This window comes from Bombina bombina, chromosome 3 (assembly GCF_027579735.1).
Source record: "Bombina bombina isolate aBomBom1 chromosome 3, aBomBom1.pri, whole genome shotgun sequence".
Lineage (NCBI taxonomy): Eukaryota > Metazoa > Chordata > Amphibia > Anura > Bombinatoridae > Bombina > Bombina bombina.
In genome coordinates this window covers 444,869,307-444,895,628 of record NC_069501.1, presented here as the reverse complement: position 1 = coordinate 444,895,628, position 26,322 = coordinate 444,869,307, and the positions used below count along the sequence as shown (strand labels likewise).

Sequence of the window (26,322 nt, the reverse complement as noted above, 5' to 3'; positions counted from 1 at the left end):
TATTGGAACTGGATGTATCACTCCCATCTTTAACAGGTCTTTTACACAATGTAAGAATGCCTGTCTCTTTATTTGGTTTGAAGATAATTGAGACCTGTGGAACCTTCCCCTTGGGGGTAGTTCCCTGAATTCCAGGAGATAACCTTGAGAAACTATTTCTAGCGCCCAAGGATCCTGAACATCTCTTGCCCAAGCCTGAGCAAAGAGAGAAAGTCTGCCCCCCACTAGATCCGTGACTGTCTGTCATAAGTCCTTTCTGGGGTCGACTATAGGAAATAATTTCTTAAATATAGGGGGGGAACAAAAGGTATGCCGGGCCTTTCCCACTCTTTATTTACTATGTCCGCCACCCGCTTGGGTATAGGAAAAGCGTCGGGGGGCACCGGAACCTCTAGGAACTTGTCCATCTTACATAATTTCTCTGGAATGACCAAATTGTCACAATCATCCAGAGTAGATAACACCTCCTTAAGCAGTGCGCGGAGATGTTCTAATTTAAATTTAAATGTCACAACATCAGGTTCAGCTTGATGAGAATTTTTTCCTGAATCTGAGATTTCTCCATCAGACAAAACCTCCCTCATGGCCCCTTGAGATTGGTGTGAGGGTATGTCAGAACAGTTATCATCAGCGTCCTCTTGCTCTTCAGTGTTTAAAACAGAGCACTCGCGCTTTCTCTGATAAGTAGGCATTTTGGATAAAAGATTTGCTATGGAGTTATCCATTACAGCCGTTAATTGTTGCATGGTAATAAGTATTGGCGCACTAGATGTACTAGGGGCCTCCTGTGTGGGCATAACTGGTGTAGACACAGTAGGGGATGATGTAGTATCATGTTTACTCCCCTCATTTGAGGAATCATCTTGGGCAATATCATTATCTGTGGCATTACTGTCCTTACTTTGTTTGGACACTATGGCACAATTATCACATAAATTTAAATGGGGAGACACATTGGCTTTCATACATATAGAACATAGCTTATCTGATGGTACAGACATGTTAAACAGGCTTAAACTTGTCAACAAAGCACAAAAAACGTTTTAAAATAAAACCGTTACTGTCACTTTAAATTTCAAACTGAAAACACTTTATTACTGAATATGTGAAAAAGTATGAAGGAATTGTTCAAAAATCACCAAAATTTCACCACAGTGTCTTAAAGCATTAAAAGTATTGCACACCAAATTTCAGAGCTTTAACCCTTAAATTAACGGAACCGGAGCCGTTTTCAAATTTAACCCCTATACAGTCCCAGCTATATGCTTTGCTGAGACCCAACCAAGCCCAGAGGGGAATACAATACCAAATGACGCCTTCTAGAAGCTTTTTTAGTGATTCTTAGATCCTCACACATGCATCTGCATGCCTTGCTCTCCAAAAACAACTGCGCAGTAATGGCGCGAAAATGAGGCTCAGTCTATAACTAGAAAGGCCCCCAGACTAAAAAAGGTGTCCAACACAGTGCCTGCCGTTTTTTAAACGTTCCCCAAGATTATAATGCCAATTATTAGCTAGAATCTGCATAATATGCCCCAATAAAGCAATCGTTTTAGCCCATAAAAATGTCTACCAGTTTTTAAGCCCTTTTTTAAGCCCTTTATTCTTTTATGTTTGACTAAGAAAATGGCTTACCGGTCCCCATGAGGGGAAATGACAGCCTTCCAGCATTACATGGTCTTGTTAGAAATATGGCTAGTCATACCTTAAGCAGAAAAGTCTGCTAACTGTTTCCCCCAACTGAAGTTACTTCATCTCAACAGTCCTGTGTGGAAACAGCAATCGATTTTAGTTACTGTCTGCTAAAATCATCTTCCTCTTACAAACAGAAATCTTAATCCTTTTCTGTTTCAGAGTAAATAGTACATACCAGCACTATTTTAAAATAACAAACACTTGATAGAAGAATAAAAACTACATTTAAACACCAAAAAACTCTTAACCATCTCCGTGGAGATGTTGCCTGTGCAACGGCAAAGAGAATGACTGGGGTGGGCGGAGCCTAGGAGGGATCATGTGACCAGCTTTGCTGGGACTCTTTGCCATTTCCTGTTGGGGAAGAGAATATCCCACAAGTAAGGATGACGCCGTGGACCGGACACACCAATGTTGGAGAAAGATTTCTATCATATATAAATGAAATGATCCATACACTGTTTACAGAGCATGGACGTTAGAATCAAAGGGCTTGATCTATCGCCATTTATCAATAGCTGCATGGTAGTTTAAACCATTTTATATCAAACACCCATTTTCATGTGCTTGTATATTTTGTTTGGATAAATAGTGTGGGCACCCTCAATGACAGGAAATGTTGAACATGTGAAGTAAATTGCTTAAAGGATTACTGTTTTTTACTTTTTTTCGTTACACAATAGTCCCATATTTTGTATAATTATCATCTATTAAAAGCTACTAACCTATATTTTGTATAAAACGAAGCTTACAAACCTTATATTTTTACTAAATATTACCCGGCCATGATGTCACCTTTTCCAGCCCATCGTTTTCGGCATAGTGTGTATATGAAATGATTGACCAATAACATTTCGCTCCTATGCATATCATTAGCAGCATAACCCTTCCTAATAAGCCTGCGCATCAATTTGGCTAAATCGCGCATGCTCATTTGTAATCGTAGAAGCCGAAGTTACCCACATCTCTGTTAGTTTTACGCTTGCACATTGGAGGGAACTGCTGCTGATTGATTAGATTTGCCTTATTCTACTGCAGATGGTGACGTTTCCTGTGACGCTGCGGTAACTCGCTCATGCGCATTAGTTCAGAAAAACGCCATCTTACAACTGCAGTTGTCAGCACGGATTGGGAATCCGTAACGGCTGACATACAAGTAGGTTGGGAAACAATTAATAGTTCAAAGTAAATTATTGGCAAAAGGGTACATATTTAATAAATGAAGTACATTAGAAAATAGTAGTTTTAAAACTATACTACGATTTTATTTGCATTTCATTTCTGACTACAGTGTCCCTTTAAGTAGTTTGGGAATTAATTGCTTAAGTATTATGGGAATTAAATGTAGAAAACAAAATGCACCTTTTTTTATGAAATCTGGCATTTTTGTCTTGTAGGTCTGTTTCATTGTTGTAATAAAAAAATGCACTAAAAAGTTGCTTATACTTAACAGAAATCATTGCAATATGTATTATTCATTTATTTAAATAGATTTTACTTTCTATTTTTTTACACTACATTTGTGCTTCCTGTCACAGCCCTACAAGGAGGAGTCGGCGTTTGCAGGAAGTTTTATCTTAGCCTGATGTCATAAAACGTTAGGCTAGAGAATAGACTAGATAACAGGGACTCAGATTTGCTCATATCTTGAGCTGGCATTAGAAAACTTGGGGGCAGGGACTGGGGCTACACTGAGAATTTAAATGTGTTAATTTTGCTAGAAATCAATGTTATTTGCTGGGTTTTTTCACAATCTTTTTCTTTTTATAGTTAATTTGATTTAACATTTGTTTTTACCAAAAGTGCACTCTTTACTATCCCTTTAAAGTCACCTGATACGGATATATCTTGATCACTCTCAGTAGAAGCAATAAATGCTCAGTAGTGACTTGGCAGCAGAGGTTTGTGGGAATTGTAGTCTCAAATACTGCTCTGTATACAGATAGATGTGATAATTTTGAACTTCAGTAAACAAACAAAAAAACAAAAAAAGAAGATGGAAGTCCGATTAAAGGGACAGTCAAGTCCAAAAAAAACTTTCATGATTTAAATAGGGCATGTAATTTTAAACAACTTCCCAATTTACTTTTATCACCAATTTTGCTTTGTTCTCTTGGTATTCTTAGTTGAAAGCTAAACCTAGGAGGTTCAAATGCTAATTTCTTAGACCTTGAAGACTGCCTCTAATCTGAACGCATTTTGAACACTAGAGGGCATTCGTTTGTGTTTCATATAGATAACATTGAGCTTATGCACGTGAAGTGATCTAGGAGTGAGCACTGATTGGTTAAAATGCAAGTCTGTATTATATTACAGAGGTAAAAAAAGTTTATTATTATAACTGTGTTGGATATGCAAAACTGGGGAATGGGTAAAAAAGGGATTATCTTTCTTTTTAAACAACAACAATTCTGGTATTGACTGTCCCTTTAAGTCAATGGTTAATACAAATATGGCAGAACTATTTTAAGAATCAAAATATTATTTTAAATAGGGAAGTATCATGTCATGTCAAGTCCTAGTTTTGCTTTTTTTGGTATATATAAATGATTTCTGTTACAAAAATACATTAGCTCTGTTTGCAGTATAATGTCCTTCAAACTAAATATTTTTAGCCATTTATATGCAAATATTTCTTAGCAATGCAAAGCATCTGTATGTGCCTGAGGCTTTGCTAGTAGCATGCAGAATAAACAAATATATAATTGTATTGCCCTTGTAATGATTATGCAAAGCCTGGGAAAATAAATATCTCAAAAGATAAAAAAAAAAAAAAAAAGCTGATGCTGAAACAAAACTGAGTAGATGGCCTGAGATTCTTGAAACATAATGAAAGAAAAGTAAAATATTAAGTGATACTAACTAAAGATGTCCATTGATAGTTGGTGCAGTTTTTGTTTTTTACCTGAAAATAAAGCAACAGCACGCTTGTGAGATTGTAATATAAAAAATGTAATAATGTAAAGTAAAATAAGGTGACCATATTTCCCAGAGACAAAGTTGGGACACCTCAGGTGCTCCAGTCGTAAACACATATCACCTGCCTCTGTATACCAGCCTATGCTGTAACTGTAAGTGCTCCAGCCCAAACACATATCACCTGCCTCTGTATGCCAGACCATGATGTAGTTGTAAGTCCTCCAGCCCCAAACACATTTCACCTGCCTCTGTATGCCAGACCATGATGTAGCTGTAAGTGCTCCAGCCCCAAACACATATCACCTGCCTCTGTATGCCAGACCATGATGTAGTTGTAAGTCCTCCAGCCCCAAACACATATCACCTGCCTCTGTATGCCAGCCCATGCTGTAGCTGTAAGTGCTCCAGCCCCAAACACATATCACCTGCCTCTGTATGCCAGCCTATGCTGTAACTGTAAGTGCTGAGGCCCCAAACACATATCACCTGCCTCTGTATGCCAGCCCATGCTCTAACTGTAAGTGCTCCAGCCCCAAACACATATCACCTGCCTCTGTATGCCAGCCATGCTCTAACTGTAAGTGCTCCAGCCCCAAACACATATCACCTGCCTCTGTATGATAGCCTATGCTGTAGCTGTAAGTGCTCCAGCCCCAAACACATCACCTGCCTCTGTATACCAGCCCATGCTGTAGCTGTAAGTGCTCCAGCCCCAAACACATATCACCTGCCTCTGTATGCCAACCCATGCTGTAGCTGTAAGTGCTCCAGCCCCAAACACATATCACCTGCCTCTGTATGATAGCCCATGCTGTAACTGTAAGTGCTCCAGCCCCAAACACATATCACCTGCCTCTGTATGCCAACCCATGCTGTAGCTGTAAGTGCTCCAGCCCCAAACACATATCACCTGCCTCTGTATACCAGCCCATGCTGTAGCTGTAAGTGCTCCAGCCCCAAACACATATCACCTGCCTCTGTATGCCAGACCATGATGTAGTTGTAAGTCCTCCAGCCCCAAACACATATCACCTGCCTCTGTATGCCAGCCCATGCTGTAGCTGTAAGTGCTCCAGCCCTCACACATATCACCTACCTCTGTATGCCAGCCCAAGCTGTAACTGTAAGTGCTGAGGCCCCAAACACATATCACCTGCCTCTGTATGCCAGCCCATGCTCTAACTGTAAGTGCTCCAGCCCCAAACACATATCACCTGCTTCTGTATGCCAGCCCATGCTCTAACTGTAAGTGCTCCAGCCCCAAACACATATCACCTGCTTCTGTATGCCAGCCCATGCTCTAACTGTAAGTGCTCCAGCCCCAAACACATATCACCTGCCTCTGTATGATAGCCTATGCTGTAGCTGTAAGTGCTCCAGCCCCAAACACATATCACCTGCCTCTGTATACCAGCCCATGCTGTAGCTGTAAGTGCTCCAGCCCCAAACACATATTACCTGCCTCTGAATGCCAACCCATGCTGTAGCTGTAAGTGCTCCAGCCCCAAACACATATCACCTGCCTCTGTATACCAGCCCATGCTGTAGCTGTAAGTGCTCCAGCCCCAAACACATATCACCTGCCTCTGTATGCCAGCCCATGCTGTAGCTGTAAGTGCTCCAGCCCCAAACACATATCACCTGCCTCTGTATGATAGCCCATGCTGTAGCTGTAAGTGCTCCAGCCCCAAACACATATCACCTGCCTCTGTATGCCAGCCCATGCTGTAGCTGTAAGTGCTCCAGCCCCAAACACATATCACCTGCCTCTGTATGATAGCCCATGCTGTAGCTGTAAGTGCTCCAGCCCCAAACACATATCACCTACCTCTGTATGCCAGCCCAAGCTGTAACTGTAAGTGCTGAGGCCCCAAACACATATCACCTGCCTCTGTATGCCAGCCCATGCTGTAGCTGTAAGTGCTCCAGCCCCAAACACATATCACCTGCCTCTGTATGATAGCCTATGCTGTAGCTGTAAGTGCTCCAGCCCCAAACACATATCATCTGCCTCTGTATGCCAGACCATGCTTTAGTTGTAAGTCCTCCAGCCCCAAACACATATCACCTGCCTCTGTATACCAGCCCATGCTGTAGCTGTAAGTGCTCCAGCCCCAAACACATATTACCTGCCTCTGTATGCCAACCCATGCTGTAGCTGTAAGTGCTCCAGCCCCAAACACATATCACCTGCCTCTGTATGCCAGCCCATGCTGTAGCTGTAAGTGCTCCAGCCCCAAACACATATCACCTGCCTCTGTATGATAGCCCATGCTGTAGCTGTAAGTGCTCCAGCCCCAAACACATATCACCTGCCTCTGTATGCCAGCCCATGCTGTAGCTGTAAGTGCTCCAGCCCCAAACACATATCACCTGCCTCTGTATGATAGCCCATGCTGTAGCTGTAAGTGCTCCAGCCCCAAACACATATCACCTGCCTCTGTATGCCAGCCCATGCTGTAGCTGTAAGTGCTCCAGCCCCAAACACATATCACCTGTCTCTGTATACAGCACATGTTGTAACTGTAATTGCTCCAACCCCAAACACATATCACCTGCCTCTGTATGCCAGCCCATGCTGTAACTGTAAGTGCTCCAGCCCCAAACACATATCACCTGCCTCTGTATGCCAGCCCATGCTGTAACTGTAAGTGCTCCAGCCCCAAACACATATCACCTGCCTCTGTATACCAGCCCATGCTGTAGCTGTAAGTGCTCCAGCCCCAAACACATATCACCTGCCTCTATATGCCAGCCCATGTTGTAACTGTAAGTGCTCCAGCCCCAAACACATATCACCTGCCTCTGTATGCCAGCCCATGCTGTAGCTGTAAGTCCTCCAGCCCCAAACACATATCACCTGCCTCTGTATGCCAGCCCATGCTGTAGTTGTAAGTCCTCCAGCCCCAAACACATATCATCTGCCTCTGTATGCCAGCCCATGCTGTAGTTGTAAGTCCTCCAGCCCCAAACACATATCATCTGCCTCTGTATGCCAGCCCATGCTGTAACTGTAAGTGCTCCAGCCCCAAACACATATCATCTGCCTCTGTATGCCAGCCCATGCTGTAACTGTAAGTGCTCCAGCCCCAAACACATATCATCTGCCTCTGTATGCCAGCCCATGCTGTAACTGTAAGTGCGCCAGCCCCAAACACATATCACCTGCCTCTGTATGCCAGACCATGCTGTAACTGTAAGTGCGCCAGCCCCAAACACATATCACCTGCCTCTGTATGCCAGCCTATGCTGTAGCTGTAAGTGCTCCAGCCCCAAACACATATCACCTGCCTCTGTATGCCAGCCCATGCTGTAGCTGTAAGTGCTCCAGCCCCAAACACATATCACCTGCCTCTGTATACCAGCCTATGCTGTAGCTGTAAGTGCTCCAGCCCCAAACACATATCACCTGCCTCTGTTTGCCAGACCATGCTGTAACTGTAAGTGCGCCAGCCCCAAACACATATCACCTGCCTCTGTATGCCAGCCTATGCTGTAACTGTAAGTGCTCCAGCCCCAAACACATATCACCTGCCTCTGTATGCCAGCCCATGCTGTAGCTGTAAGTGCTCCAGCCCCAAACACATATCACCTGCCTCTGTATACCAGCCTATGCTGTAGCTGTAAGTGCACCAGCCCCAAACACATATCATCTGCCTCTGTATGCCAGCCCATGCTGTAACTGTAAGTGCTCCAGCCCCAAACACATATCACCTGCCTCTGTATACCAGCCTATGCTGTAGCTGTAAGTGCTCCAGCCCCAAACACATATCACCTGCCTCTGTATGCCAGCCCATGCTGTAGCTGTAAGTTCTCCAGCCCCAAACACATATCACCTGCCTCTGTATGCCAGCCCATGCTGTAGCTGTAAGTGCTCCAGCCCCAAACACATATCACCTGCCTCTGTATGATAGCCCATGCTGTAACTGTAAGTGCTCCAGCCCCAAACACATATCACCTGCCTCTGTATGATAGCCCATGCTGTAACTGTAAGTGCTCCAGCCCCAAACACATATCACCTGCCTCTGTATACCAGCCTATGCTGTAGCTGTAAGTCCTCCAGCCCCAAACACATATCACCTGCCTCTGTATGCCAGCCCATGCTGTAGCTGTAAGCCCTCCAGCCCCAAACGCATATCGCTTGCCTCTGTATGATAGCTCATGCTGTAGCTGTAAGTGCTCCAGCCCCAAACACATATCACCTGCCTCTGTATGCCAGCCCATGCTGTAGCTGTAAGCCCTCCAGCCCCAAACGCATATCGCTTGCCTCTGTATGATAGCTCATGCTGTAGCTGTAAGTGCTCCAGCCCCAAACACATATCACCTGCCTCTGTATGCCAGCCCATGCTGTAGCTGTAAGCCCTCCAGCCCCAAACGCATATCGCTTGCCTCTGTATGATAGCAAATGCTGTAGCTGTAAGTGTTCCAGCCCCAAACACATTATCTGATTTTGTAAGTGTACCAACATATTTGATTTAAGTTACTTACAGAGAAACCTAGCATGTGTTATTATCTATTACACTATTGTGTGGTTTTGCAGAAAGATTCCAATACTTTCTGCTCTGCATGAAAAATAAAAAACAATTAAACAGTGCCCCAATGAACAGTACAGCAAATATAAACAAAAGGATATGCTACTTATAGTAGATTAGCAGGACTAAATGGTTAGAGTTGCTGCCTCTTACATGTCACGGCACTGGAGACCAGATGATAACTAAAATAGAAAATTATAAAAAACAAAGCTCAACTCTAAACGCAGTAGGTCAAATCACACAAATTTATTAGCATTCACAAATTAAAACTCAAAAATTCCAACCTCAAACAAGTATGAGGTATGATAAGGGCACTGGAAAACCAAAGAGGTCTCTAAAACGATATCCCTCAGAGTACTACAGTGGCGAAGTTCCAGGAATGTGTTAAATTAACTCACAGCCGTACAAAAGATGTTGACGGCACTTCATGTGCTCACTGAAGGGGATCGTATCCTCATCGAAGTCCACGGATCGCCAAAATGTCCCAAATGAAGTTAAAACGTTAAAGTTAAAACATTAAGAAAAGGTCGACATACACAACTCAGCTGCACACACACAATTGGGCCGGTTCAGGGTAACAGCTGGTAGCGTGGCCTTATGCGTTTCGTAGGGGTTCTCCCTACTTCGTTAATGTTTTAACTTTAATGTTTTAACTTCATTTGGGACATTTGGCGATCCGTGGACTTCAATGAGAATGCGATCACCTTCAGTGAGCACATGAAGTGCCAACAACATTGCTTGTACGGCTGTGAGTTCATTTAACACTCCTGGAACTTCGCCACTGTAGTACTCTGAGGGATATCGTTTTAGAGACCTCTTTGGTTTTCCAGTGCCCTTATCATACCTCATACTTGTTTGAGGTTGGAATTTGTGAGTTTTAATTTGTGAATGCTAATAAATTATTTGTGTGATTTGACCTACTGCGCTTAGAGTTGTGCTTTGTTTTTTATCATTTTATATTTCTGCTCTGCATGACTTGAAAATTATATGGAACATGTAGGATGCAGTCAGAATGACATGAAGACAGTCAATTTATATTGAGGAACTACATACACAACTGTAAGAGCAAGATTAAGTTACATATACAAACAGATTATAAAGTTAGTGGCCAGAAACTCAATACTATGAGCTGTTGCAATGCAATTTATAAAACTCTGCTCTAACAAAGAAGTATAGAACTACTCCAGATCTTCACACAGCCCTTGTACAGCAGCAAATTCAAAAAAGTGGAAAACAGAACACCTGGATCTTCTCTTGTGGGGCACGGAGCAACAGACTTGCCAAGTCCTCAGCACAATCACAAATTTCAAAAAACTCCAGGCATGTACCATGACTAAGAGCCATATTGGCTTGAAACGTTGTATGTTTGGACCCAGGATAAGAAAATAAAGGTCTGTTAACTATCATGGTGGCTGGAGTTTTTTTAAATTTGTGCTTGTACAGCAGCAGACAGGCATTGATCAAATATTAAATCACTGATTTCATGTTTTAAAAGTATTTAAACATGTTCTTTTGTTAGGGAAAACGGTATTGTCTTGCACTAAGGACACTGATTTTGAAAAGCATCTGCTCCCAGAAGCATAAAATCATGCACAAAGACACAGAACCGGACAAGTGCATCTCTTCCCTAACTTCTTTCCCACTTATTGTGCAACTGTGCATAAGCATTGGTTGCATACAGGTAGGCAGGCTTAGTAAGGTCAGCAGCCAGTCTAGGAGGTTGATATGGTAGTCAGTAATGTTACTACTGGGGGGCATCATTTCATTCTTGGCCCCCGGCAGCACAATATCTTGAGATGGCCCTGATCATGTAAGTGCATTGCATTTTCCCCACTATGCACAAGTAATTTTAAGAGGAATTAAATGTTGAGCTTAATGCATATACACACACACACACACACACACACATACACACACATAAAACACATACACACAAAACACACATACACACACACATAAAACACATACACACAAAACACACACTTCTGTAAACATATATCAATATACTCCTTCCCTGAGCCAGAACCCCATTGTTCGTTTAACATATTCTTCAGGAATGCAGACACTGCCCTATTTTTAAACCCAGATGGCTTGAGACAAGTACCCTTAAATGGTTGCAACAGTGGGACCCAAAACCAAGCAGATCATTTTACTGCTCTGTGTCTCTCAGTAGATACACTTTGGCAGCCACTTATAGCTGTGAAACCAATCATGAGAGGTGAGTCACTCAGACGGCCAGCAGGTGGCACATTTGTGCTTCAAGGGAAGTACTAAAATGATGGAGAAATTCTTCACCCGGAACTGTGTGCTAATTCCAAATGGACCACCACTCATGGGCCTCATGTTTGCTGTGCTAAAGTCCTACTTACTCACGGTCTGCTTTTGTACTTAAATGCTCATTCTATCTAACAATAATAGATCTGCATTTCTCTGAAACTGTGAATTCTGTGCTCTTTTAATACATAATTAAACGCCACTATGCTTCAAGGGCATTTAGAATTCCTTTCCTTATTAGTAATTAGAATCAGCCTGTAATATGTTGTATTCAGTGATGTGTTACCAAACTTACTCAAAAGTCTGCAGACATGGTCCTTTAACCCTAATATATAGTAAAACCCTCTAGGATAAGGTGTTTGAAAATAACTACATCACCTCTGAAAAATACATTAAAACAAATAGCTGGGGAAATGTGCTTTTTTAGTTAAGCAAACATCTTCTGCAAACACAACATTTTAAAGGACTGGCTACTTTAGTACTTATATGACTTTGGCAAGATTAGCTCAGCTTTAGTGTTAATGACAACAACTGTGTGTGTCTGTTCAGTTAAAGGGACAGTCTAGTCAAAATTGATCTTTCATGATTCAGATAGAGTATGCAGTTTTAAACAACTTTCCAATTTACTTTTTTTTTTTTTTAAATCAAGTTTGCTTTGTTCTCTTGGTATTCTTTATGAAACCTAAACCCAGGTAGGTTCATATGCTATTTTCTAAACCCTTGAAGGCCACCTCTTATCTCAGTGCATTTTGAAAATGATTCACAGTTAGACAGTGCTAGTTCTTGTGTGTCATATAGGTAACATTGTGCTCACTCCCGTGGAGTTATTTATCAGTCAGCACTGATTGGCTAAAATGCATGTCTGTCAAATGAAACTGAGATAAGGGGGCAACCTGTAGAGGTTTAGACACAAGGTAATCACAGAGGTAAATAGTGTATTAATATATTAGTGTTAGTTATGCAAAACTGGGAAATGGGTAATAAAGGGATTATCTTTTTAAACAAAAATTCTGGAGTAGACTGTCCCTTTAAATAATGTTATTTTCCAATGTTTTATTTGTTATTCACATAATCACAGCGGTGGCCCTTATTTTACTAAAGGTTCGCTGTTCATTTGTGCACAACGAATCAGCACTGACAGCATACACCCTAAAGTGAGACATGAGAAAATTATACATTGCAATTTATGTAAACTCTCTTTAACAGCAGTCTATAATTATATGAAACTGTGAGAAACTAGGTTTTTTTTATTTTTTACACAGGAACTCAATAGACCGCTATTAAAGGGACAGTATTTCAGCATTTATTCTTTTGGAGACATTACTTTATTTAAAGTGTTTATACTAATAGTTTTGGATTTTATCATAGTAATGCATTTTACATTTACAGCATTGCATAATTCCTGAAATGACTACAGGCCCAATAATATAAAGCTCTCTGCTTAGGCAAAATGATCTAAGATGTCTCGTTAGTACTGTAAGGTTCCTTTAAAGGGACAGTCTAGTCAAAATTAAACTTTCATGATTCAGATAGGGTATGTAATTTTTCCAATTTTCTTTTATAATCAAATTTACTTTGTTCTGTTGGTATTCTTGAAAGCTAAACCTAGGTAGGTTCATATGCTCATTTCTAAGTCTGTGAAGGCCGCCTCTTATCTGAATACATTTGACACTTTTTCACAGCTAGAGGCCATTAGTTCATGTGTGCCAAATAGATAACATTGTGCTCACGCACGAGGAGTTACCTAGGAGTCAGCACTGATTGGCTAAAATGCAAATCTGTGAAAATAACAAATAGGTTGGAAGTACTCCAGCCTCTCTGCACAATTTGCAGATGCATTTTACAACAAAGGCAGGCACAATATACATTCTGAGGATTAAATTAGTTAAATGGTTACTTATGTGTGTGGTAGCAGTCTAGGAAGGTTTTATACCAGTTATATAGCTAGAGAAAAGCAAACATGAACTGAGATCTGGTAAAACTAACAAAAAGATTATGTAGTTTAACTTTATTTTTTTTTTTAAACTTCAGAATCTACTTTTGTGACTGGTTTCATCAGCTCCACAATGATATTATAACAATTTTTTCTTTATAATTGGTTTGTCTTTTTATACAGTCTTTTTCCCCATACAAAAAGCAACAGAGAGTACATACAGATCTAAAACACGCACCATTTTGTATCATCTGCTAAATCAGTGATAGCCAACTTCCTAACATATGGGGACCACAGATCAATATTTTAGAAGACTTAAAGTGATGGCAAATTTAAAGGGACATGATACCCAAATGTTGAAACACTTGAAAGTGATGCAGCATAGCTGTAAAAAGCTGACTACAAAATATCACCTGAACATCTCTATGTAAAAAAGAAAGATATTTTACCTCAAAATGTCCTAAGTATTCACACCCCATTGTAAAGGACTTTAAGCAGCCAATCAATGCCTGTCCCGGGATTTGCAAGGGAGCGTGCCTCATGCACACTTGTGTTATTTCTTATTCTGTTTAAGGAAGTTTACTATGAAATCTCATGAGATCACAGTAAAAGAGTTCATGACCTCAGCAGTGCTGATGCGGATTGGCGGCTGTTCATTTCTTGCTTTTATTTTTTTTTACCTGCAGCTGGGAAGTAACTGAAAAATAACTTTTTACAGAGCACTAACTCTGGTGAGCTGAGAAAATTGTGAGGTAAAATATCATCATTTTTTATATAGAGATGCTCAGGTGATATTTTCCTGTCAGCTTTTTACAGTTATACTGCATCAGTTTCAAGTGATTTAGCATATGAGTATTATGTCCCTTTAACTTCTTTGTAACACATTAGAAATATACATAACCTCAGGAATTAAACGTATACGTTTTTTTAAATTATTTTATGTAGCATATATTTTAAATAAATGTATATTTGAATCCTATAGCGTTCTGCAGGTTCCTCTGCCCCCATACACTTCCTATTGCTGGTATTCAGTGAGCAGCTCTGCAACTAGCCTTTTCTTTCATGTAATTAGCAAGAGTCCATGAGCTAGTGACGTATGGGATATACATTCCTACCAGGAGGGGCAAAGTTTCCCAAACCTTAAAATGCCTATAAATACAACCCTCACCACACCCACAAATCAGTTTTACAAACTTTGCCTCCAAGGGAGGTGGTGAAGTAAGTTTGTGCTAGATTCTACGTTGATATGCGCTTCGCAGCAAGTTGGAGCCCGGTTTTCCTCTCAGCGTGCAGTGAATGTCAGAGGGATGTGAGGAGAGTATTGCCTATTGAATGCAGTGATCTCCTTCTACGGGGTCTATTTCATAGGTTCTCTGTTATCGGTCGTAGAGATTCATCTCTTACCTCCCTTTTCAGATTGACGATATACTCTTATATATACCATTACCTCTACTGATTCTCGTTTCAGTACTGGTTTGGCTTTCTACTACATGTAGATGAGTGTTCTGGGGTAAGTAAGTCTTATTTTCTGTGACACTCTAAGCTATGGTTGGGCACTTTATACGTAAAGTTCTAAATATATGTGTTTAAACTTATATTTGCCATGATTCAGGATAATCAGTATTCCTTCTTCAGACTGTCAGTTTCATTATTTGGGAAAATGCATATGAATAAAATATTTTTTCTTACCTTAAAGGGACATTATACACTCATTTTTTCTTTGCATAAATGTCTTGTAGATGATCTATTTATATAGCCCATAAAGTTTTTTTTAAAAATAAATGTATAATTTTGCTTATTTTTAAATAACATTGCTCTGATTTTCAGACTCCTAACCAAGCCCCAAAGTTTTATGTGAATACTGTCAGCTACCTTCTCCAGCTTGCTCCTGTTTGTGTAAAGGGTCTTTTCATATGCAAAAGAAGGGGGAGGGGGGGAGTGTCTTATTTCCCACTTGCAGTGGGCTTTCCAGCTACCTTTTCAACAGAGCCAAACTGACAGCTTCTAAGTAAGTTTTTAAACCATTTTATACTGGATTTTTATATCAGTATCTGTGCATCGTATTTTTTATAGTAGTGTTTATTACATGCAGTTATATGAAAATGAGTGTATACTGTCCCTTTAAAGAAATTTTCTAATTGACTTTTTTCCTTGCGGGCTGTTAGGCTCGCGGGGGCAGAAAATACTTCAATTTATTGCGTCATTCTTGGTGCAAACTTTTTTGGCGCAAAATTTTGTCATTTCCGGCGCCATAGTTGACGCCGGAAGTTTACACGTGGTTGCGTCATTTTTGACGCATGTGTGTTACAGACTTTTTTTGCGCCAAAAAGTGTGGGCGTCATACTTGGCGCCAAAAAATGTGGGCGTCATACTTGGCGGCAAAAAATGTGGGCGTCATACTTGGCGCCACTTTTTTTCACATTATTTAAGTCTCACTTTTTTGTTGCATCTGGTTGCCAGAGGCTTGTTTGTTTTGCATTTTTCCCCATTCCTGAAACTGTCATTTAAGGAATTTGATAATTTTGCTTTATATGTTGTTTTTTTTTCTATTACATATTGCAAAATTTTCCATAAATTATTCCTGGATCAGAACATACTGAGGGATTCCTGTTGACTAAGAAGTCCTACCAAAGCTAAGTTCATTTATTTTAAATGTTATGAATCTTTATCTTTAGCTATGGTTTGTAATAAGTTATCATGATAAACTTTTACATGTAGAATCCATTAGTATTTATGCTTTATGTATTGCTTTTCTTTTTACATCTTATGTACAAGATATACTTAGAAAATTTATAAGAATATTTTTCTGATTCTAGGTTAAGGCTTTGTCTGACTTTGCGCCTTCTATTAAAAATTTTTAGGTCTTTTTCAAACTTCTTTTTGATGAAGTTTCAAATGACCAACAACATACTGAATTATCCTTCTCTGATGATGTTTTTTCTCTTTCAGAACTTTTCTTCATCAGATATTGACACTAACAAATCTACTTTTTTATTTTTTATTAGAGTACATTTGTTTTTTGTTGAAAAGGTGTTGATTATTTTGGATATTGAGGTAACTAGTTCTTTTTCAAAACTAGCTAACATTTTATTTCTGCTTATTTTATCTTCTGTGTCTTCAGAGGTTTTTTCCATTCCTTCATACTAGGGAATGGAATTGGCTGACAATTTTCTTCAAAGGTTTTAAATGATATTCTTTGCCGGCAGTTAAATTCAATTTGAGGGTTCTCCAATTTAATGGGGCTATCTCTACTCCTGCTAAATTATGCTATTGTTTCTATAGTAAAATAGTATTTATTTTCTTTTTAAATGGTTGTATCCTATTTAAGGAAAAAAAAAATATTTTCAGGTACTTTTCTTGGACCTGTAATTTATTTGGATGATGTTGCTTTTGCTCCATTTTTTCTGTTTACTTTAAAGATCAAGTATCAGATTATGTATTATTTAGCATTGTTAAGGGACAAAGTCTACTGCTCATTTGAGGTTCAGACTGGGTGCTGTTGCATTTGTCTTGTTGTCTTGCATTTTTATTTATGCAAGTCCGGTGTGTTGGCTGGTCCCTTAACTGGATTAACATGCTAATAATTTTATTTGTTTCTTCATTTTTATTGAATATTTTCACAAATGAGGTTTAATCTATGTCTTTAGTTGTTTTTAGCTAGAAGAAATTTTGTGATTTCTAAAAAATCCTTATTTCTTTTTTTCCAAGATAATCAATTATTTGATTCATATTGGATTCAATTCTTAACTGTTACTCTGGGCTTCAAGATTAAGTTCTTAGACTAAATCTTTAAGCTTATTTTAGTTTGGTTGTTCTTACTAAAGAACAAAATTCTAAATTCTTACCCAAGTAACATGTTTTTATTTAGAAGTTTTTTTGGTTCTATTCGGTCCAAAATTCTTAGATTTTGGGTACAAAATAAAATTTGAAGTAAAACCGTCTGTGAGAAGTCTTTTTCTCTATTATATTCCAGCTATTCCAGTAAGGCTAACACTTTCCTTAATGTGTTTCAGTCCCATATATTTTGGGTAATGTTGAAGTGCGGTTGATCACCTGTTGAGGATCAAGCGCTGCTCAGATCTGGAATCTTCTGGGGTATTTATTCCAGTTCCATTTTTAGGATCTGGGTTTTGGGGTTTTATTCAAACTATTCATTGTTCCAAAGATAGAAAATATTTTTATTATATAAATATACCATCTTTTAGATTGGTATTTATATGGTCTATTCTGACTTTTTTTGGTCAGTGATAGCATTATTTGTTTTCATTAGATACAATAGATGCATATCTTCATTTCTGTTTTCATTCAGATTATTTTTATTTTCTGAGACTACGGAATCTCATATGATTCAACTTTGTTTTTTCAAGACATGGTTAGAGGATCTTTTTATCAAAAGCTCTTGATTCCTCACACAAGGGTCACCTTTTTTAGGTTTCCAGATAGATTGTGTCACTGTCTTTGTCTCTAACAGATAAGTGATTTTTTTCTTATTGGGTTCCGTCTGTCGGTACCTTCAGTCTCTATTATTTCCTTCAGTTGCTATATATGCATGGAAATTTAGGTTTTATGGCTGCAGCATTGGACTTATTTCCCTTTGCTCATTTTCATAGAAAACCTTTCCAGTTTTTTATGCTGCATAATGGTGCAGGGATTCTAGGATTTCATTTTTTAAATCTTCAAATTCTATGTTTATCTATCTTTGATTCGGTGGTTAAGATCACCATCATTTAGTTCTACAGGTCTCTTCGATTCTTTCAACCTGGACCATGATATCTATAGATGCGAGTCTTTTAGGTTGGGAGGCTGTCTGAGGTTCTCTGTCAGCACAAGGGGTTTGGAAATCTCAGGAGACGAGATTACCATTTGATATTTTGGAACTCTGTGCATTCCCAGAGTTCTTCAGTTGGTTTCTTTTGAAGAAGAGACGTTTATTGTTTTTTTCAGACATTATCACATCTGTGGTGTATGTCAATCATCAGGGTGTGACTATCAGTCTTTAGACTGTGACAAAAGTATCTCGGATATTTGCTTGGGCTAAATCCAGCTCCTATCTGAATTCTGGGGTCTTTTTCCCAGGTATAGACGTTTGGGAAGCGGATTATCTCGGATAATCAAGCTTTACATCCGGGAGAATGGTCTTTACCCAGATATGTTTTTCAATTTTTCAGATGTGAGGGCTTCCAGAAATAGATCTGTTGGCCTCTCGTCTTAACAAGGAACTTCCCAGGGGCCTATTTCAGGTCCGGGGATCCTCAGGCGGAAGTAGCGTATGCATTGACACCTCTTTGGAATTATCATTCTGTCTATATCTTCCGCCTCTAGTTCTTCCAAAATTCTAATGGAGCATTCGTTTGTACTGCTGGTGGTTCCAGCATGGCCTCCCAGGTTTTGGTATGCGGATCTCATTCGGATGGCCAGTTGCCAACCTTGGACATTTCCGTTAAGACCAGACCTTTTATCTCAAGGCCCATTTTTCCATCAGGATCTCAAATCATTTAATTTGAAGGTATGGAGATTGAACATTTGATTCTTAGTCATAGAGGTTTCTCTGACTCAGTGATTAATACTATGTTACAGGTTTGTAAATCTGTCTCTAGAAAGATTATCAAGTTTGGAAGACTTTCATTTCTTGGTGTTCTCATAAATTCTTTTGGCATTCTTTTAGAATTCCTAGAATTTTACAATTTTTCAGGTTGGTTTAGATAAGGTTTTGTCTGCAAGTTCTTTGAAAGGACAAATCTCTACTCTTTCTGTTCTTTTTCACAGAAAGATTGCTATTCTATCTGATATTCATTGTTTTGTACAGGCTTTGGTTTGTATCAAGCCTGTCATTCAGTCAATATCTCCTCCTTGGAGTCTCAATTTGGTACTGAGGGCTTTACAGGCTCCTCCGTTTGAACCTTTGCGTTCTCCGGACATTAAAATTACTTTCTTGGAAAGTATTGTTCCTTTTGGTTATCTCTTCTGCTAGAAGAGTTAATGAGTTTTCTGGTCTTTCTTGTGGATCTCCTTTTCTGATTTTTCATCAGGGTAAGGCAGTGTTCCTTCCTGTTATTCCTTATTTTGTTCAGGCTTTGGTTCTTATCAAACCTGTCATTAAGCCAATTTCTCCTCCTTGGAGTTTTAATTTGGTTCTAAGGCTTTACAGGCTCTTTTATTTGAGCATATGTTTTCTCTAGACATTATTTACTTTCATGGAAAGTATTGTTCTTTTTAGACATCTTTTCAGCTAGAACAATTTTTTGTTCTTTCTTGCGAGTCTCCTTTTTCTGATTTTTTCATCATGATAAGGTGGTTTTTGCTATCCTCATTTCAATTCTTACCTAAAGTTGTGTTTTCTATCAACATTAGGGAGGAATTATTGTCTTTTCCTAAGACTTCTTTGGTAAGATTCTTACATTCTTTGGATATGGTAAGAGTTTTGAAATCGTATGTTGAAGCTATTCAGATTTCAGATAGTCTTCTAGTCTATTTGTTATCTTTTCTGGTGTTAGGAAGGTCAAAAGGCTTCTGCCATTTATTTGGCATCTTGCTTAAACTTTTGATTCATCATGCTTATTTGGAGTCGGGTGGATTCCCGCCTCGGAGGATTACGGGTCATTCTACTAGGTAAGTTTCTACTTCCTGGGCTTTTTAAGAATGAAGCTTCTGTTTATCAGATTTGCAAAGCAATGACTTGGTCTTCTTTGCATACTTTTACTATGTTCTACCATTTTTATGTTTTCTCTTCTTTAGAAGCAGTTTTGGTAGAATGGTACTTCAGGCAGCTGTTTCAGTTTGATTCTTCTGCTTATATTTTCAGTTTTTTTCATTATAAAAATTTAAACTTTTTTGATTTGGGTAGTGGATTAATTTTTCAGCGGAATTGGCTGTCTTTATTTTATCCCTCCCTCTCTAGTGACTCTTGCGTGGAAGTTCCACATCTTGGGTATTTATTATCCCATACGTCACTAGCTCATGGACTCTTGCTAATTACATGAAAGAAAACATAATTTATGTAAGAACTTACCTGATAAATTCATTTCTTTCATATTAGCAAGAGTCCATGAGGCCCACCCTTTTTTGTGGTGGTTATGATTTTTTGTATAAAGCACAATTATTCCAATTCCTTATTTTTTTGATGCTTTCGCTCCTTTATCACCCCACTTCTTGGCTATTCGTTAAACTGAATTGTGGGTGTGGTGAGGGGTGTATTTATAGGCATTTTAAGGTTTGGGAAACTTTGCCCCTCCTGGTAGGAATGTATATCCCATACGTCACTAGCTCATGGACTCTTGCTAATATGAAAGAAATGAATTTATCAGGTAAGTTCTTACATAAATTATGTTTTTTTTTTCTTCTTCTAGTGCTGTACGGCCATATTGAAGTAAAGTTTCAGAGCACACTCTGGGCTCGATGTATCAAAGGCTTCGTCTCGCTATGACTGCAGGTTCTCACAAGAGAACCTGCGAGAACCTGCAGTCAGTATTTATCAAGCAGCGGTCATCAGACTGCTGCTTTCTAGCCTCTTCTCCACCTCTTAAGTGGAGCATTTCAATTTCCCCGGTGAGGTCTCATCCGACCGGGGAGATTGACAGCTGCTGCCCGCACGTGATTGGCTGTGAGCAGGCAGGGGGCAGGATTGCACGTGAGTGCAAATTTTCGCTCGTGTGCAATCTTACATTCCGGCAGCCAAATGCTGCCCACCAGAGGCGAGCTTGGGTGAACAGAGGCCCTTGATAAATCGAGCCCTCCTTGTGCTTTTATCTCATCCAGAGGGATCTTTTGAGTTGTGAACCCCTTCCCACCAAAGCTAAATCACAAAAGCACACATTCTTAGTTCGTATTTTTCCCAGGGCCACAAAAACGACTTATGTGGCCCAAGGGCTGCGAGTTGGCAATCCCTGAGCTAAATGAACAAGCTTTGCGTTTGCAGGCCTGTTTCAGAATGAAGTGCTCACTCTCAGTGATCTAAAGATGACTATCTTGTAACAGCTAATTACAAGGAAAAACAGTTTTCGGAATACAGTGTTCTCCAGAACAGAGTAAATAAATTGATTTTCTTTCATATACCCAATGCATTGCAGTTTATTTTCTGCTCTTAAATGTCTGGAAGGCATTTTATCTTTTTGTCCATATTTGAACAAACCGGTTTTGAGAATATATATATATATATATATTTTTTTTTTTTTTATATTTTTTTAGGGATACTAAACCCAAAATTTTTTTCTTTCATGATTCAGATAGAGCATGCAATTTTAAGCAACTTTCTCTTTATTCTTATTATCAATTTTTTTCGTGCGCTTGCTATCTTTATTTAAAAATCAGGAATGTAAAGCTTAGGAGCTGGTCCATTTTAGGTTCATCACCCTGGATAATGCTTGCTTATTGGTGGCTACATTTAGCCACCAATGAGAAAGCATAACCCAGGTTCTGAACCAAAAATGGGCCAGCTCCTAAGCTTTACATTCCTGATTTTTAAATAAAGAGAGCAAGAGAAATTGATAATAGGAGTAAATTAGACAGTTGCTTAAAATTGCCTGCTTTAACCTTAAAGGGACAGTAAACATTAAAAATAATGTTATATAATTCTGCACATAGTGCAGAATTATATAACATTATTTAAGTGCTATAGTTCTAAAAGCCTTTTTTTACCTTTTAATATGAAAAAATATGGCGCTTTTACAGACCCGCTCCTGTGACAGGAGCGAGCTGCACTTAGTGCTATGGCGCGGTCGGGCCGGGCTGTGACTATACAGCTGGCCCGATGCGCTGACTAAATATAACAGACCCGCTCAGCAGAGAGCGGGTCTGTAAAAGCGCCATATTTTTTCATATTAAAAGGTAAAAAAAGGCTTTTAGAACTATAGCACTTAAATAATGTTATATAATTCTGCACTATGTGCAGAATTATATAACATTATTTTTAAGGTTTACTGTCCCTTTAAGGAAAGGCTTTGTATCCCACTGTGACAGAAGAGGTAGCCCTATTACCTTGTAAAAGTTCTGAGACCAAGTAGCCATTACAAACACATTTTATGTTTATTTTCCCATACCATCATATGTGCCACTTTCCAGTAATACTCCGCTGTCCTCTAGAGCTTTGAATTGCTCAACCGTAATGAAATTATAATCAACTCCTGGGACTTCTGCATCTCGTGGAGAACGAGTGGTACCTAAAAAAAGAAAAAACAAATATTTAGCACTTTCAGATTAATTACAAGAAAAATGAGGGAAAGATTAAATACTGTAAAAAAGAAAACATTTCTGTGAAGCAGTTGCAGCCCAAATGACTGTATTAATCACAACCTTAAAGGGACATGAAAAACCCAAAATGTTCTTTCGTGATGATGATTTAGGTAGAACATACAATTTTAAACAACTTTCCAATGTACTTCTATTATCAAATGTGCTTCAGTCTTTCAGTATCATTTGTTGAAGGTGTAGCAATGTACTACTGGTTTCTAACTGAACACATGGGTGAGCCAATTACAATCAGTATATATAAGCAGCCACCAATCAGCAGCTAGAACCCAAGTTCTTTTCTGCTCCTGAGCTTACCTAGATAAACCTTTTCAGCAAAGGATAACAAGAGAAGGAAGCAAATGAAATAGAAGTAAATTGGAAAGTTTAAAATGGCATGTTTTTGTGAATCATGAAACAAAAAAAATTGGGTTGAATGTCCCTTTAAATAGGTATTTAAAAAAACAAACATGAAATTCTCATCATATTCCTTATGAAACTAGGGCAATAAATTATGTACTTAGAGCAATAGCAAAGAAACTATACGTTTTTGTAAAGTCTGGAAAGCAAAGCAGAGGTTGAAAAGAAAGTAGTTGTCTTCCCGTGTAAATTAGTTTAGTTTTGTTTTTTAAGGGACATTAAACACTAAATAAATACTAAACAGAATGAGGTGCTCAAAGCAAATATTAGTCTGAGAACAATACACAGATGTGTGTTTTGTTTCTTTAAAATTAGGTTAGTTGTGTAAATATTGAAAAAAACAAAAAAAACAAAGCTATGAGCACCGCCATTGTGTAACCTAGGTTTCCTTTTCTGCTACGGACAATTAGGAAAGTTATAATTGGGTCACTAGAGTGCACAACTAATGACTGTAATATACAGTAGTTTCAGTGTGCACTTTAATTTTTAAACGGGAATTGGAAAGACGGTAATTGTGCAAATGACTTAAAGGGACACTAAACCCACATTTTTTCTTTCATCATTCAGATAGAGCATACAAATAAGCAACTTTCTAATCTACTCCCATTATCATTTTTTCTTCGTTCTCTTACTATCTTTATTTAAAAAGCAGTAATGTGATGCATAGGAGCCGGCCCATTTTTGGTTGAGAACCTGGGTTATGCTTGCTTATTGGTGGGTAAATGTAATCCTCCAATAAGCAAGCGCTATCCATGGTGCTGAACCTAAAATGGGCTGGCTGCTAAGATTTACATTCCTGCTTTTAAAATAAAGATAGCAAGAGAACGAAGAAAAATTGATAAATAGGAGTAAATTAGATAGTTGCTTAACATTCCATGCACTATCTGAATCATGAAAGAAAAAAATTGGGTTCAGTGTCCCTTTAAAGCACTCTAAGGTTTTGATTTATCAAGCTTTCTCCTCCCCTACGACTGCAGGTTCTCACAAAAAAAAACCTGCAGACAGTATTTAGGAAGCAGCGGTCATCAGACTGCTGCTTCCTACCCTCTTCTCCAATTTCAATCTCCCCAGTCTCGTCTGACTGGAGAGATTGGCAGCTCCTCCCTGCGTGTGATTGGTTGTGTGCGGGCAGAGGGCGGAGTTGCACACAAGCGCAAAAAAAAAAATTTATGCTTACCTGATAAATTTCTTTCTTCTGCGATGTACCGAGTCCACGGTTACATCCTTACTTGTGGGATATTATCCTTCCTAACAGGAAGTGGCAAAGAGAGCACCCACAGCAGAGCTGTCTATATAGCTCCCCCCTTAACTCCACCCCCCAGTCATTCGACCGAAGGCCAAGGAAGAAAAAGGAGAAACTATAAGATGCAGAGGTGACTGAAGTTTTTAAAAAAAATAATACTATCTGTCTTGAATAGACAGGGCGGGCCGTGGACTCGGTACATCGCAAAAGAAAGAAATTTATCAGGTAAGCATAAATTTTGTTTTCTTTTGCAAGATGTACGGAGTCCACGGTTTCATCCTTAATTGTGGGATACCAATACCAAAGCTTTAGGACACGGATGAAGGGAGGGACAAGACAGGAACCTAAACGGAAGGCACCACTGCTTTCAAAACCGTTCTCCCAAAAATAGCCTCCGAAGAAGCAAAAGTATCAAATTTGTAAAATTTAGAAAAGGTATGAAGCGAAGACCAAGTCGCAGCCTTACAAATCTGTTCAACAGAAGCATCATTTTTAAAAGCCCATGTGGAAGCTACCGCTCAAGTAGAGTGAGCTGTAATTCTTTCAGGAGGCTGATGTCCAGCAGTCTCATAAGCCAAATGGATGATGCTTTTCAGCCAAAAGGAAAGAGGTAGCCGTAGCCTTTTGACCCCTACGCTTTCCAGAATACAAACAAACAAAGAAGATGTCTGACGAAAATCTTTCTGCAAATAAAACTTCAAAGCACGAACCACGTCCAAGTTCTGCAACAGACGTTCCTTCTTAGAAGAAGGATTAGGACACAGAGAAGGAACAACAATTTCCTGATTGATATTCCTGTTAGTAACAACCTTAGGGAGGAACCCAGGTTTGGTACGCAAAACCACCTTATCAGCATGGAAAACCAGATAAGGCGTGTCACATTGTAATGCAGATAGTTCAGAAACTCTTCGAGCTGAAGAGATAGCAACTAGAAATAGAACTTTCCAAGATAGAAGCCTAATATCTATGGAATGCATGGGTTCAAACCGAACCCCCTGAAGGACTTTAAATTTAGTTCTTAAACTCCATGGCGGAGCAACAGGTTTAAACACAGGCTTAATTCTAACTAAAGCCTGACAAAAAGCCTGAACGTCTGAGACATCTGCCAGACGCTTGTGCAACAGAATAGACAAAGCAGATATCTGTCCTTTTAAGGAACTAGCGGACAATCCTTTCTCCAAGACAAAATCCTAGGAATTCTGATCTTACTTCATGAGTAGCCTTCGGATTCGCACCAAAAAAGATATTTACGCCATATCTTATGATAGATCTTCCTGGTGACAGGCTTTTGAGCCTGAATCAAGGTATCTATGACCGACTCAGAGAAACCCCGCTTTGATAAAATCAAGCGTTCAATCTCCAAGCAGTCAGTTGCAGAGAAATTAGATTTGGATACTTGAATGGACCTTGAATCAAAAGGTCCCGTTTCAGTGGCAGAGATGACATGTCCACCAGGTCTGCATACCAAGTCCTGCGTGGCCCCGCAGGCGCTATCAAAATCACTGAAGCTCTCTCCTGTTTGATTCTGGCAATCAGACGCGGAAGGAGACGGAAAGGTGGAAATACATAAGCCAGGTTGAACGACCAGGGTACTGCTAAAGCATCTATCAGTATTGCCTGAGGGTCCCTTGACCTGGATCCATAACGAGGAAGTTTGGAGTTCTGATGAGACGCCATCAGATCCAATTCTGGTGTGCCCCATAGCTGAACAAGTTGAGCAAAGACCTCCGGATGGAGTTCCCACTCCCCCGGATGAAAAGTCTGACGACTTAGAAAATCTGCCTCCCAGTTCTCTACCCTTGGGATATAGATCGCTGACAGATGGCAAGATTGAGTCTCTGCCCATCGGATTATCCTGGAAACTTCTATCATCGCTAAGGAACTCCTTGTTCCCCCTTGATGATTGCTATAAGCCACAGTTGTGATGTTGTCCGACTGAAATCTGATGAATCTGGCCGAGGCCAGCTGAGGCCATGCCTGAAGAGCATTGAATATCGCTCTTAATTCCAGAATATTTATTATCGGTAGGAGGGCCTCCTTCTGAGTCCACAAACCCTGTGCTTTCAGGGAATTCCAGACTGCAC

At 39.5% G+C, this 26,322-nt stretch overlaps 1 protein-coding gene across 2 annotated transcripts in view; it reads right to left on the bottom strand.

The window, feature by feature from the left end:
* The window catches only part of MAGI3 (membrane associated guanylate kinase, WW and PDZ domain containing 3), a 592,065-nt gene that overhangs the window by 252,776 nt on the left and 312,967 nt on the right, over positions 1-26,322 (bottom strand). For both annotated transcript variants that reach the window (XM_053706657.1, XM_053706658.1), the window contains exon 3: positions 22,389-22,508. In XM_053706657.1, coding sequence (XP_053562632.1) covers positions 22,389-22,508 — 120 coding nt within the window. The remainder of the gene's footprint in view (positions 1-22,388; positions 22,509-26,322) is intronic.